Raw genomic sequence first — 14,276 nt, 5'->3', positions numbered from 1 at the left:
GAGGCTGATCAGTGCAGTTCCAGCTCTGAGATGAGCATAAAATTTTATTCTGAACCTTGAAAGCAGGGTTCTGAGAGGAAAGTTGGTTAACAGCATGGGAAGACTAAATATGTAATAACATTTAAACTAACCAGCTACTAAGACAAGGAAATACTGTCTCAAACTAGTAACAGGCAAATTTAGGAACACATTTGGAAGTTTGATCATCGAGAACAGATTCCAAAGTAGCAAGAGGGAATGGAAAACCCCATAATACTCAGAGAAACAATTTCATGTAGCAATGGGGCAAAAATGGAATTGTGTTGAGTGGATAACCTAAGAAGTTCCTGATATTCCCACTAATCAATAATGATTATGTGCTGGTCATTTCTTTTTATCAATTGTCACTTCAGTCACGTTCTCACTGCATTCCAGAGTTCCACCCAACCACGACTATCCTATTTGGAGATGACTGAAGATTATCCACGATATCCCGATGTTCATGACCTTGACCTGACCCTCCTCAACCCACGCATGATTGTGGTAAGTCATTGTTGAAGCTGTAGGTACAAGTGGATGAGGGCCCAGCAGCTGTTGTGATCCGATTCATTTTTATCAACAGGGCAGAAAGAACTTGGTCTGACTTTGCAGCATTTATGTAATATTGGGGAAGAGATGTGGGTTTGTGTGCACTTATAGGCACATACACCCCTCCCATTTCTGCTCCTGTTGCTGTTATTTTTCATGAGAATCTGTTTGTAGCCACTGGGGAGCCCTAGATTCTCAACAGTAGTCATATTCATGTAATCATGCTCGTAAGTCTACAGGATGGAAAATAGCCCTTTGACGCATCAAGTCTATCAGTCAGAAACAACCAGTTGGCTACTCTAATCCCATTTTTGAGCATTTGGCCAACTGCCTTGAATGCCTTGAATGCCTTGACATTGCAAGTGCACATCTAAATACTGCTTAAATGTTATGAGGGTTTTTTGCCTTTATTACCCTTTTGACAGTCTGTTCCAGATTCCCATCACCCTGTCAGTGAAACAAGTTTTCCCCTCATCCCCTTGCAATCTACTGCCGCTCACCTTAATCTGCCTCTGTCGTTTCTCCCTGCACTAAGGGGAAATGATCCTTCCTTTCTTCTCTAACTATGTGACTTATAATTTTATACATCTCAATCATGTCTCCCCTCAGTTTTCTCTGCATCCAGGAAAACAATCCCACTCTTTCTAATCTCTCTTCATAACTATTTTCATACTATTTCATGCCAAATAGTAATCATTGACCGTACTTTATGCATTCGTACTTTGTTAAATTCACTCTTACTGCAACTTTTCTTGGCTCTATTTGTTGAATGACTATACTATAAAACTAGTTTAGCCAATCATTGTTCTATCTATTGAAACTTCAGTTGGGTCCTGTTTTGTTTTGCTTTGTTTGTTCTTGAATGTCAGAAGTCACACGACACCAGGTTAGAGTCCAACAGGTTTATTTGAAAACGCAAGCTGTGGGAGGGCAGCCCCTTTGTCAGGTGCAGTGAGACGCAGTGAGATGCAATAACATATTCTTCAATATGTTATTGCCTCCCAAATATTTTCTACTAATTCATTCCTGAACTTCTCCAATCATGTTCCAATCCCTGCCATTGCCCATATCAAAGTTATTCTCCCTGAGCATAAAAACAGTAAACTAGTTGTCCTCATTCTTTTCAGCCTATCTGTAGCTTTCAATGTGATTGACAACACTAATCTCCACTGCGTCATCTCTGAGATCTAGTTAGGTAGAACTGCACGTAGTTGATTCCATTTGTTCATTCTTGGCAAAGAATGACCGGAATGTCTTCTCTTTGTGCTGCTGCACCATTATCTATAGGATCCCTATCATTGCCTCCCTCCTATTTCTCATGTACATGCTGTCTGTCAGTGACATCCTCAAAAACATACACTCAGTTTCTACACCTTGCTGAATATACCCAGCTTGAGCCCACCATCACTTGTAATGCAGGCAATTTGCACTTAACAAATTCCAGCAAATAGCAATGTGATAATGATCAGTGTGTTTTAAGTGATGTTGAAAGGGGAGTGAACATTGGAGGAAAATCTACCGTTCTCTTTGAGTCTCTGCGATGGGGTCTTTACATCCAAGAGCAAAAGTGATTGAGACAATTGATGTAATATTGCATCTGAATGACAGCACCTCCAAAGCACAACACTCCCTTATTGGAAGTTTGCCTATGTTATGTGTTCAAATATTTGGAGTGAGACTTCAACTTCTGACCTTTTGACAGAAGCAAGAGTGTTGATGATTATTATAGACTATAATGTGTGTTTAAAAGATTAATGTATGTCATTTAGAGTCTGGGAGACAAGGTTGTGATGGATGCTGCCAGCTTGTGGGGTGGGGTGGGGTAACATAAAGAGGAGGATAATAATTTTCTTTACAAGTTGCGATCTCCAGATTAATGTTCTTTATATAACCTTATGTTGAAACAGTTGTCTTGCCTCTGCTGTAGGATATTACGCCTTACATGAATCCTTGTCCTTACACGGTCTCGCCAAACACGCATGTGTCTCAGGTCTTCAACCTGTTCCGCACCATGGGATTGAGACATCTGCCAGTGGTCAATGCTGTGGGAGAGGTGAGTTAGGGACGGAGTCATATTATTAGATACATGATTCATGACGGGAGGCATCATTAGGGATGGGGTTGTGTGTGTGGTTAAAATTCCTTCATAGAATGTGCGCATCACTGGCAAAGTAAATGTTAATTGTCTATTCCAAGTAGCCCTAGAGAAAGTGATGATGAGCTGCCTCATGAATTGCTGCAATCTTTGGAGTGTATCTTGGGTACCCACAATGCTGTACAAAGAGGTTTCCATGATATTGATCTAGTGATGAAGATCCACTGCAGGATAGTGTGTGGCATGGAGGAATACATGCAGGTGGTAGTGTTTTCATGTATCTGCTGCCCTTGTGCTTCTAGATGGTAGTAATACAAGGTGCTGTTGGAGTTGTTTGAGTTACTTGACTGCATCTTGCAGAGTGCATTTTATTGATCAGTATCGAAATGCTGAGTTAGGCAGCAAAAGAGAGATTTACAAGGATCAATTGTAAATCCATAGTTGAGCACAAATATTAGTTTCCACATTTCCTTTCTGGATACTTTCCCTGTTCAGAAGCACACCCCCACTGTTAAGAAACCAATTATTTCTTAATCAACCTGTTCAAACATGTTATGTCACACCACTGCCCACCAAGGCCAGTGTGGCACTAATAAAACTGAAGGAACGGAATGGAAAACAAAAAAGGAACGAACTAAATCAAAATATTGCCAGAAGAGAAGGTAATGTTCAGATGTGTTATGATGCACCTCTGGAGAAGATTGAACTTGAACACAAGTCCTGTTGCCCAGATGTAGGGATGCCACCATTGCACCGCAAGAGACCGAAAGAACCCTGCTTTTAGATATTTCAATATTTTCTAATGAACCTTTGAACATATTAATGTTCAAAAATGTAATCACAAATGTCTGGATCAGGTGGGACTGAACCCAAGCCTCATGGTCCAGAGGTAGGACACTACCACCACATCCCCAGAGACCAGCTTTTAAAAATACAACATTCAATGAGTATTGCCTACTCTCAATTAACTCTGAAGTTTATCCTTAAAATTACCTGCGTATCTCACTGACATAACATATTACTGTCGCTGTACTTTGGTGAAGGGAATGAGTATTGAAGGTGGTGGGTGGAGTGCCAATCATGTGGCTGCTTTGGCCTGGATGGTGTCAAGCTTGTTGAGTATTGTTGGAGTTATAGACAATAGACAATAGGTGCAGGAGTAGGACATTCAGCCCTTCGAGCTTGCACCACCATTCAATATGATCATGGCTGATCATTCCTAATCAGTATCCTCTTCCTGCCTTATCTCCATAACCCTTGATTCCACTATCTTTGAGAGTTCTATCCAACTCTTTCTTAAAAGAATCCAGAGACTGGGCCTCCATGCCCTCTGGGGCAGAGCATTCCACACAGCCACCACTCTCTGAGTTGCACACAATCAGGTACATGGAAAGTATTCCATCACACTGCTGACTTGTGAATCATAAATGATGGATAGGCACTGGGGAGATGGGATGTGAGTTATTTGTCTATTCCCAGCTGTAAGCTACCCTTGTAGAAACAATATTTATGTGGCCAGTCTTGTTCAGTTTCTGGTCATTGGTAACCTCCAGGATGTTGTTAGTGGGATTCAGCAAAGACTCTGCCTATGAATGTCAGTGGTTAGGTTTGCTTTTGTTGCAGTTGGCCATTACCTGGCATTTATGTGACACAAATGTTACTTGCCATGTATCAGCCCATGCCTGGATATTGTGCAGATCTTGTTGTATGTAGACATTGGCTTTGCTATCTGCAGTGTTTATGAATGGTGCTGAACATTGGGCAATTGTTAACAAACATACCCACTTCTGACCTTATGATGGAGGGAAAGTTAAACAGCTAAAGACAGTTGATCCAAAGACATTATCCTGAGACTGAGGTGATTGACCTGTAACAACCAGAACCATCTGCCGTTGTGCTTGGTATGAATTCAACCAGCAGAGAATTTTCCCTGATTCCTACGTTTTCCCAGGGCTCCTTGACACCATTGTGTTGCAGTAGCTTAGTTCATGAAATAATCGCAGGAACTTCTAAATAGGTCAATGAGTATTTATTGAATGACTGTTGGGAGAGTCCACCCCAGAAAAGGTTACGAGGTCGCAATCTAACTTGACAAGAATTCATCATATATTTCTACATTGTAAATCAAGTAGACAGTATATTGAATTCCAAGATGGTCTGTTTTAGACAAACTTTTTCTTTTTTCACACATTCCAAAAGTGTCAAGGAGCCAATTACCCATGATCTCACCATTCCCTATTATCCCAGGTGCCATCTGTCTCTGCTCTGAAACCTATGCTTCGTTCTCATCCTTGACTAAATCCTATTCCTTTTTCTGTCTTGGTGTGGTACAGGGTCATCCTGACATTCCATTTCCAAATAAGGTCTCAGGGTTCATGCTGGATCAGCCATTTTCCATGGAAGTCTGTCTGCTGCATCAGCATCTGAGCGTGTTTGTGCAGTTTAATTTCTTTTTTAACCTGACAACTTGCTTGAATAAAATAAATGAAAAATAAACATTAAATTATTATTTCTCATGAAGATATCTAAAACTCTACCTCATTCTAATGCTAGCTTGAAATTCATGTGGATTTACAGATGAACTTGTCATATCCAAATTGCCTCCAAACACTTGTTTAAATGCTGCCTTGTTATTAAGGCCATTCACGCTCATCTCATTTCTGGAGTTAAGATCTTTGTCCATGTTGGACTGAAGTTGGATTAGGGTCAGGAACTGAATGACTGGCAGAACACAATCTAATCTTCAGTTAGGTTATTTCCAGTGCCAGACAATAATACTTGCTGATCCTTTCTGTCAATTTGCTGATGATAGAAAGTAGACTAATGGGGCAATAATGTAGAACTGCTTATGAAGAAGGGTCACTGGATTGGCACTGTTTTCTCTCCAGAGATGTTGCCTGAACTGCTGAGTTTTCCCAGCAATTTTTGATTTTGTTTCTGATTTCCAGCATGCGTATTCTTTGCTTCTGTTCAGTTTTATTTTCTTTGAGAGGGTGATAATTGGCTAGTTTTGATTAGTTTTTTTTAATAAACAGAACATGCCTAGGCCATTTTTCACATTGGTGGCTAGATGCCAGTTTTGTAATTATTGGAACAACTTGGCTAAGGCTACAGCATATTTCAGAGCACAAGTCTTCAATATGATTGAATATTGTCAGTACCACAGCTTTTGCAGTATTCAGTGCTTTCAGCAGTTTTTAATATCATGTGAGTAAATTAGATTTAAGACTGGCATTTATGATACTGGGGACCTCAGGAAGAAATGGAGATGGATCATCCAATCAACTGTTCTGGCTGAAGACTGATGCAAATACTTCAGCCTTGTCTTTTGTACTGATCTGCTGGGCTCTCCCATTATTGAACGTGAGAACATTTGTGGAACTTGCAATTTCAAAGTGTTATTTAATTATCTAACAGCATTCATGATTGAGTGTGGCAGAACTGCAGAGTTTATCTGATCCATTGGTTGAGGGATCATTTGGCTCTGTCGATGACATACTGCTGCTACTATTCAAATAGCCACTTATATACTGTAGCTTCACTAGATTGCCATCTCATTCACCAGGTAGTCCTGATGCTGCTGGCATGCCTTCCTGAACTGTTCATTGAAACAGATATTAATGTTGGTAGATTGTGAAATAAGACAGACTATCAAGTTACAGATTGTAGTTGAATACAATTCTGACACTGCTGATGACCTGCAATGCCTCATGGACTTTCAGTCTTAAGTTGCTCGATCTGTTTGAGCTCTGTCTGTTAATACCACGTAACATGCTGTCATATATCATCGTGAAGACTGGACTTTTTCTACACATTGATTGTGCAGTCGTCATCCCTACAATAGACATGAACAGTCATCTATGACAGTTGGAGTAGGGAGGATGAGGTCAGGAAAATGTTTCCCTCTTGTTGATTCACTCATTGCTTGCTGCAGTGTCTTTTATGCCCCAGCCAGTTTGTTCAGTAGTGTGGCTTCTGACTCACTTTTGAGGATGGATATTGAAGTCCCCCACCCAAAGTAATTTCTGGTGCTTACTATGCTAGGTGCTCCTCCAAGTTGTATTTAATATGTCAGAGTGCGAATTCATCAGCTGGTGCAGGGGTGATAGGTGCTAATCAGGAAGATTCCTTGCCCGTTTTTGAGATTTCTTGGAGCCCACAGTCAATGGCCCACAGGCAAATCATTCTGAATGTACACCACTCTATTACCACATCTAGTGGGTCTGTTCTGCTGATGGGACAGACAAACCCAGAGGAACAGGCTCACTACTGGGGTGATAGTGGTCATTTAATAGTTTGATTGGGATTCGGTGGTCAGGTAAGCATCAATGACTCAGTCAGTGTTCACTATATATTCTACTTTTGATTTTGAGGTGCTCATTCCCCAAATTGGTGTTAGCCTGAAAATGTGCTCCACCGTTTTTAACACCCAAGATGTTCAGACTCAAGTGCCTCCTGTTCTGCATGCTTTGAAATACTAGTAATAAGAATAAAATAAGAACATATGGGATCCCAGCGATCGCAAGGTAACCTGTATTTCTGATGTGTCTACTCTAAATACTTGTTAACAAACCTTTTTGAGTTCAACTGAGAGTTCAACCCTTATTTAAAGCTGAGTATGTTGCACGTTTGAAACAAATGATAATCGCAACAAGTCAGACAGATGTTAAAAAGTAACCTTATGGGCTTTCTATTTATAATGTGCATCTGTTAATAATTGGTAAGCTTCCTTGGTAGATCGGGGAGAATTAGAAATAAGAAAATGCAAGCTTGCTTTTTTTGACCAGCTCTATTCCATATTTACTGTTGGCTGTCCCAGGTCAACCTGAATTTGTAGTAAGGATCTGGGATCTTTCACTGCCCTCATGTCCAGAGCCAAATATTCAATTAGTCAGTGGATCACAGCTGAAGATGTTGAAATTGCGTCTAGGAAATTCTGTTTTTCTATGGGTTATACCTGTTTATCTTCAGGGATTGAGGTGGAATTTCATCAGATTCTCTTCCTGGCACTGATTAATGATCCATCATGTCAGTAAATATGTCAATAGGCATGGCATTATGATACCAAATGAAAATTACTTCAAAGTTGTTGAAGTGATTCAGTGTCAAATTTGATTTAAAAAAAAAAGACAGAAGCAAGGGGAGCAAGGGCATATTCAGTGACACTATGGAAGTTGATCAAATCCTATCACATTTTATTTTTCTTTTGTTTTAGATTGTTGGAATCATCACAAGGCACAATTTAAGCCACGATTTTCTATCAATGAAACTGCGGCAGCATAAAATGACAATGTGACCTTCTTCCTCTCTGTGCAACATTCCAGAATCTTCTATCCTGCACTGCAATGACTTTGATTTTCAGAGCCATTTAATGAGACAGGACATTCATCGGTGCCTACACCTGCTCGTTCACCTGCCAAGCGACAGCAGCTGAAAGATCTTGGCTCTGACACCTATAATTTGCAGCAGTACTCACACCTATTTAAAATAGACAATACTGATTTTGTTAATTGTGGATATAACTGCAGTGTTTGTATGTCTGTATTCATGTGAGCTTGGAAGCCATGAAAAGGAATGATTACTTTTATGTTAGCTAAGCTTCTGCAGTTGGACCTGCAGCAGTTCGAGGATTTTGCAGCGCATAATGTTAGGTGAATACTTGTTTTGCAGTTGGTTGACTTTGCACAATACTTATTGTCCGTCAGGTCAGTATTGAAAGGACTGGTCTGGAAAAGACAAAAAACATAAAAGCACTAACAAAACAAATTCAGAGGTGCTCACTAACCAGATACATCAGAAATAGATAACAGACTTGGACTCCACTTTCAAGGAACTATGTACCTGCACCCCTAGGTCTCTCTGTCTGACAACATTCCCCAGGGCCCTACTAATAACTGTTTAAGTCCTATTTTGGTTTGCCATACCAAAATGCAACACCTGGTATTTTTCTAAATTAAATTCCATCTGCCACTCTTTGGCCTATCTGGTCATGGTCGTGTTGTACTTTGAGATAGCCTTCGTCACTGGTCACTACACTACCTATTTTGTTCTCAACTGCAAATTGAGTAACCATCCCTCTTATATTCTCATCCTGATCATTTATGTAAATGACGAAAAGCAGTGGACCCAGCACAGATTCTTGTGGCACAGATTCTTCAATCCAAAAAGCAACCTTTTACCACCCTCTTCTGTCTCCTACCTTCGAGGTGCCAGAATTTTCGTATCCTAGATCCCATGTGATCTAACTTTTTTATCAGTCTACTAACCTTGATGAATGCTTTGCAGAAGTCCATATAGAGAACATCTACTGCTCTGCCTTCATCAGTCTTTTACACCTCTTTAAAAAAAACTCAGTTAAGTTAGTGAGATGCTATTTCAAATGCACAAAACCATGTTGACTATCCCAATCAGTCCTTGCCTTACCATGTAAATCTTGTCCTCCAGAATCCCTCCAACAGCTTACCCACCATTAACATAAGGCTCACCTATCTATAGTTTTCTGGCTTTTCCTTATAGTTGTTCTTAAACAATGGCACCACATCAGCCAACCTCCAGTATTCCGGCATCTCAGTCATGGATGATGATGATGCAAATATCTCAGTAAAGGACCCAGCAATCACTTCCATAGCTTCCCATAAAGTTCCTGATCAGGTCCCAGGGATTTATCTACCTTTATGCGTTTTAAGACTTCCAGCACCACCTCTTCTGTACCTTCTCTTCTGTAATATGTAAATTCTTTTCAAGCAGGTAGACAGAGTGGTGAAGGTGGTGTTTTGGCACGCTTGCCTTCATTGGTCAGACATTAAGTATAGGAGTTGGGACATTATGTTGTAGCTGTGCAGGACATTGGTGAGGCCACTATTAGAATACAGCATACCGTTCTGGTTGCCCTTTTATAGGAAAAATATTGTTGGGACGGTGCAGAAAATATTTACAAGGATATTGCTGGAGGGTTTGAGTGAAAGGGAGAATCTGAATTGGCTGGAGTTTTTTTTCCCTGTAGCATCGGAGGCTGAGGAATGATCTTATAGAGGTTTATAAAATCATGAGGTGCATGGATGGGGTGAAACTCTGAGGTCTTTTCCCCAGGGTAGTGGAGTCCAAATTTTGGGGGCATAGATTTAGGGTAATGATTCAAAAAGGATCCGAGGGGTAATTTTTTAACGGAGATGATGGTGCATGTATGTAGCAAGCTGCCAATGGAAGTGATGGAGGCGGGTTCAATTACAACATTTAAAAGGCATCTGGTATTTGACTAGGAAGGATTTGGTGGGATATGGGCCAAGTACTGGCAAATGGGACCAGGTCAGACTGGGATGTCTGGATGAGTTGGGCTGAATGGTCTGTATGACTGACTTAACACCAACTATTCTTTTGTTTTTATGCGTTTTGTTCAAACACTAAAACTGCAAACAGAATCATTGGTAGAGCAGTTCTGCAGGGAAATTTGTTCATGTGCACAAACCTGGGGTTTAGTTTGAACAATACAGACAGAGAAAGCTGGGGATATTTTTGAAGCTAGATTATTGTTTGAGGTAAAATTCTAACTGCTGAAGGACCTGCTGTGTATTTCCAGCATTAACAGTTTGTTTCATTTTGGAATGGAACAGACTCCTGGTTGGAGGACTTTCTGTTGCCATTAGTAACCACTACAATTCAGTCAAGCTTTGTTGTTCTACTCTTGCTGTGATTTCCATGGCAACATGATTTGTTTCTAACTTGGTATCCACAGCTTCCCCCAATTGGTGCAAATAATGTGTGGGTGACACTATTACAATAAAAAAAAATTGATCTCTGATCACATTCAAGAGAAAATCATTGGCAGATATGAAATAAATAGGATTGGGATCAGTGTAATGATGCTCCCAAATGAATCCTTTGATTTCTCAGAAGTTGTATTTTAGCAGAGTTCTCGGTACAACAGCCCAGGGGTGGTGATTGAAAACAGATAACCTGCTAATACACTTAAGAGTGTGACAAAAGCTGATAGAATCAGTGAAAAGATGAAACTGCTAGTTGTGGATTCTTGTGAAGTCATTTGGAACCCAGTAATGTGGAATTCGTCCTTTTGCCTAGGATTCTCAGTAATGATAGGAGGCATTAAATTTAGGCATCCACCGAGGGCAGAGTGAATCTGTTATCCTGCTTTTTATGTTCAGATACTTGAAGAAAAACAATTCCATGTTTTACAATTTGTTTTAGAGAAGCAAAGTACATATATGAAGGGTTAAAGTACACAAAGGGAACTCAGATTAGCAGCTCATGAATCAAAGGGAAAAGCTATTGGAGTCTTCATTCATAAGATTATATTCTGAATTTTAAATAAAAATGATTTATTTCATGTAGTTAAGTGTTTGTCTTTGAGAGTCTCAATGTGCTTGGAACCATGGAAAAAAGTTTGATTTGGAACTTAAGTCACATTGAGAAGGAAAATGTTTTATTAAAAATGTTATTTTTGTCTTTCATGATGCTCCCTACACCTAATTGCCCATTGCTTTTTCCTGAGATAATTCTGTAGTTTCCAAGTTTTGATCATTTTGACAATAGTATGAAATGACTGATCAACACTGTTGAATTGAAACCTGGCAATTTAAAATTCTGTATAAGTCAGTAGTATTTGTACACTTGTCTTTCAGAAATGCTCCTGGTGTGTGATGAGCTTAGAACCCCACGTTCTGTAGGATATAAAAGTGAAATGTTCTTTAGTTTTGGCACACTAACTCTAAATGATCTTGGAGCTGTTTAATGCAAAGTGCTCTCTTCAGTCTTGTTTTTACTTCTGGGACATTGCAGACCAGCAGTGTTCTCTTCAGGCCTTAGTCTGTGTGTTAATGTCTGTACAATTACTGAGATGGCGTCTAAGTTTAGTTTTAATTTGGGTTTGCGATACTTCAGGCAGAACTGGATTGGAACTGTATACCACAGTGCTTTGAGACTACGCACCACAGAGCATTTGGATTCCATATTGTCATTAATTTGGATATTTGGAGCTACTGATCCACATCACTTCAATTAGATTTATTCATCACAGACTAGAGTACTGAACACAGCTCTTTCGAAACCTTCAAGCCCACACATTCAAAGAGAAGAAAGCATGATGTCTTCAGGTGCACAAACCTGACTGAGGCTGTAGTCTCTGGCCTGTGTTACAGTTGTCTGTAAAAACTGAAATATTCAGTATAGTGGGTGATACCATGTATTTGGAGTCTTATCACATTGTCATATTTGCACTTACTATTTGACATGAGCTAATTATTTCATATGGGAAAGGTTCTGAAGCCAAATATAATTCTCATTTTTATTTCATGTTTTAAAAGTTTGTTTCTGTAACGACCTTTATTTTAAAAATTAGTTTACATTGTAATAAACATTCCCATTTGTGATCCTGCAAGTGTTGATTCAATTTTTTTATTCTTGTCACCCAAGCATATTTCCTAAGTATTATCTTAGGAATTCTGTAGCATTGTTTAATGATTGATAAAATTGAAATTACAATGATATGATCTTAGCATAATCAGAAAGCACATTCCATACAAACTCAGATATTTACAGTACAGAAGGAGGTCAGATGGCCTGTCCAGACCAGACAACAAAGATCTGATGACACTAATTTAATTTTACAGCTTTTCCCCACAACTGTGGAGTCTAAGGAAACAATTGAATATCTTTATACTCAAATGTTATGAGAGTTTTGCTGACTTGACCATCCTTTCAGACAGTGAGTTCCAGATTCCCTCAACTGTCTGAATGAAAATAATTGTCTTCAATTCTCATCTCAGCCTTCTATCTCTTATCTTAAATCTATTCAGATCATGACCTGAAACACCCATTCTCCCCCAGCTGCAATTCAAACTCTAAATCCCAGAGCTTAATTTGTTCCAGGCAGAGGCACCTGTCATCATCAGACTGTTATGATTTCCCATACACTGCAAGGTGTGTAAATCACAGGAACGAACGCCCCAAACATAGTTTAACTAAATAAAATATGAATCCTTGCTTTGACTCTTACTCCTACTTAAGTTTGGACTAGAAAACTCTTATTTATGTTTTATGTCCCACTCACGTCTACACTAATCTGTCTGCTTCTCTATGAGGGTTCTCATCTTCTGCACCCTCTCCAGTTATGCTGACTGCCTGTCACGGGGTCCTCAACTCACTCACTGCTTTCAGTGATACTGATGCCTGTGACTATGTCCTCACTCCACCCACTCTTCTTGATAATACTGATTACATGTTACAGGGTCCTCACCTCGCCTGCTCCTCTCAAACAATCCTCCCAGAAGATGCTGGATTCTTGGGGTCTTAACAGTTATATAAGCATAGAAACAGACCCTTTGGTTCAATCAGTCCATGCAGACCAAAATTCCAAACTAGACTAGTCTCACCTGTATGTGCTTGGCCCGTATCCCTTCAAATATTTCTTATGCATGTACTTGTCTAAATGTCTTTTAAACATTGTAACTATACTCACATACATCACTTCCTCTGGAAGTTCATTCCACACACGAACCCCTGCGTAAAAAAAGAATTTCCCTTAGTCTCTTTTTTAAATCTTTCTCCTATCACCTTAAAAAATATGCTCCCTAGTTTTGAAATCCCCCACCCAGGGAAAAGACACCTGCCAGTCACCTTATCTGTAAACTTCCAAATGGTCATCACACAACCTCCTACGCTCCAGCGAAAAAAAAGTCCCAGCCTATCCAGCCATAACTCAAACCCTCCATTCCCAAGCAACATCTTGGTAAGTCTCTTTTGAACCCTCTCCAACTTGATAATATCCTTCCTATGCAGGTCAGGCAGCATCCAGGGAACAGGAGAATCGACGTTTCGGGCATAAGCCCTGAAGAAGGGCTTATGCCCGAAACGTCGATTCTCCTGTTCCCTGGATGCTGCCTGACCTGCTGCGCTGTTCCAGCAACACATTTTCAGCTCTGATCTCCAGCATCTGCAGACCTCACTTTCTCCTCAATATCCTTCCTATAGCAGGAGAATCAGAACTGGACACCACTCCAGAAGAGGCCTCATCAACATCCTGTACAAACTGGACATAACGTCCCAAGTCCTACTTTCAAAGATGTGGGCAATAAAGCCAAGTTTGCTAAATGCCTTCTTAACCACCCTATCTATTCTGATGCAAACTTTAAAGAATTATGTACCTGAACCCCTAGGACCCCATGATCTACAATGCTACCAAAGGCTCTACTTTTGATTGTATGTCTTGTTTGTTTTTACCAAAATGCAATAACTCGCATCTATCCAAATTAAACTCCACCTGCCACTGTTCATTCCATTGACTTAAGTGATCGAGATCTTTCTGTAATCTCACTTGGAGGCTTCAAAATTGAGGCTGATATTTTTATTAAATAAGGATGTTGATTGACATGGAGTAAAGGCTGGTAGATGAAGCTAAGATAATGATCAGTTGCAATTTAATCAGATGGTTAAGCAGATATGAGGAGGCTGAACAGTTGTCTCATGTGCCTATTTTGGCTGCTCCATAATTTTTTATTCACTGTGGGATATGGGTTTCACAGGCTCGCCATTTATTGCCTGTCCCTAGCTGCCCTTGAGAAGATGGCGGAGAGCTACCTTCTTGAACTGCTCAGTACATTGG

At 40.0% G+C, this 14,276-nt stretch overlaps 1 protein-coding gene across 3 annotated transcripts in view; it reads left to right on the top strand.

The window, feature by feature from the left end:
- clcn6 (Cl-/H+ antiporter 6) overlaps positions 1-12,053 on the top strand; it is an 85,099-nt gene extending 73,046 nt beyond the window's left edge. For 2 of the 3 annotated variants that reach the window (XM_087980455.1, XM_043675877.2), the window contains exons 21-23: positions 415-522; positions 2,495-2,620; positions 7,878-12,053. In XM_087980455.1, the coding sequence (XP_087836581.1) occupies positions 415-522; positions 2,495-2,620; positions 7,878-7,958 (315 nt within the window). In that variant the 3' untranslated portion in view covers positions 7,959-12,053. The remainder of the gene's footprint in view (positions 1-414; positions 523-2,494; positions 2,621-7,877) is intronic. The other variant, XM_043675878.2, reaches the window with a different exon arrangement.
- The last annotated feature ends 2,223 nt before the right edge of the window (positions 12,054-14,276 follow it).

The sequence above is a fragment of the Chiloscyllium plagiosum genome, unplaced genomic scaffold (assembly GCF_037043375.1).
Source record: "Chiloscyllium plagiosum isolate Xiang-an unplaced genomic scaffold, Cpla_swu_hap1 HiC_scaffold_37, whole genome shotgun sequence".
Lineage (NCBI taxonomy): Eukaryota > Metazoa > Chordata > Chondrichthyes > Orectolobiformes > Hemiscylliidae > Chiloscyllium > Chiloscyllium plagiosum.
This window is presented reverse-complemented; position numbering and strand designations above follow the sequence as displayed.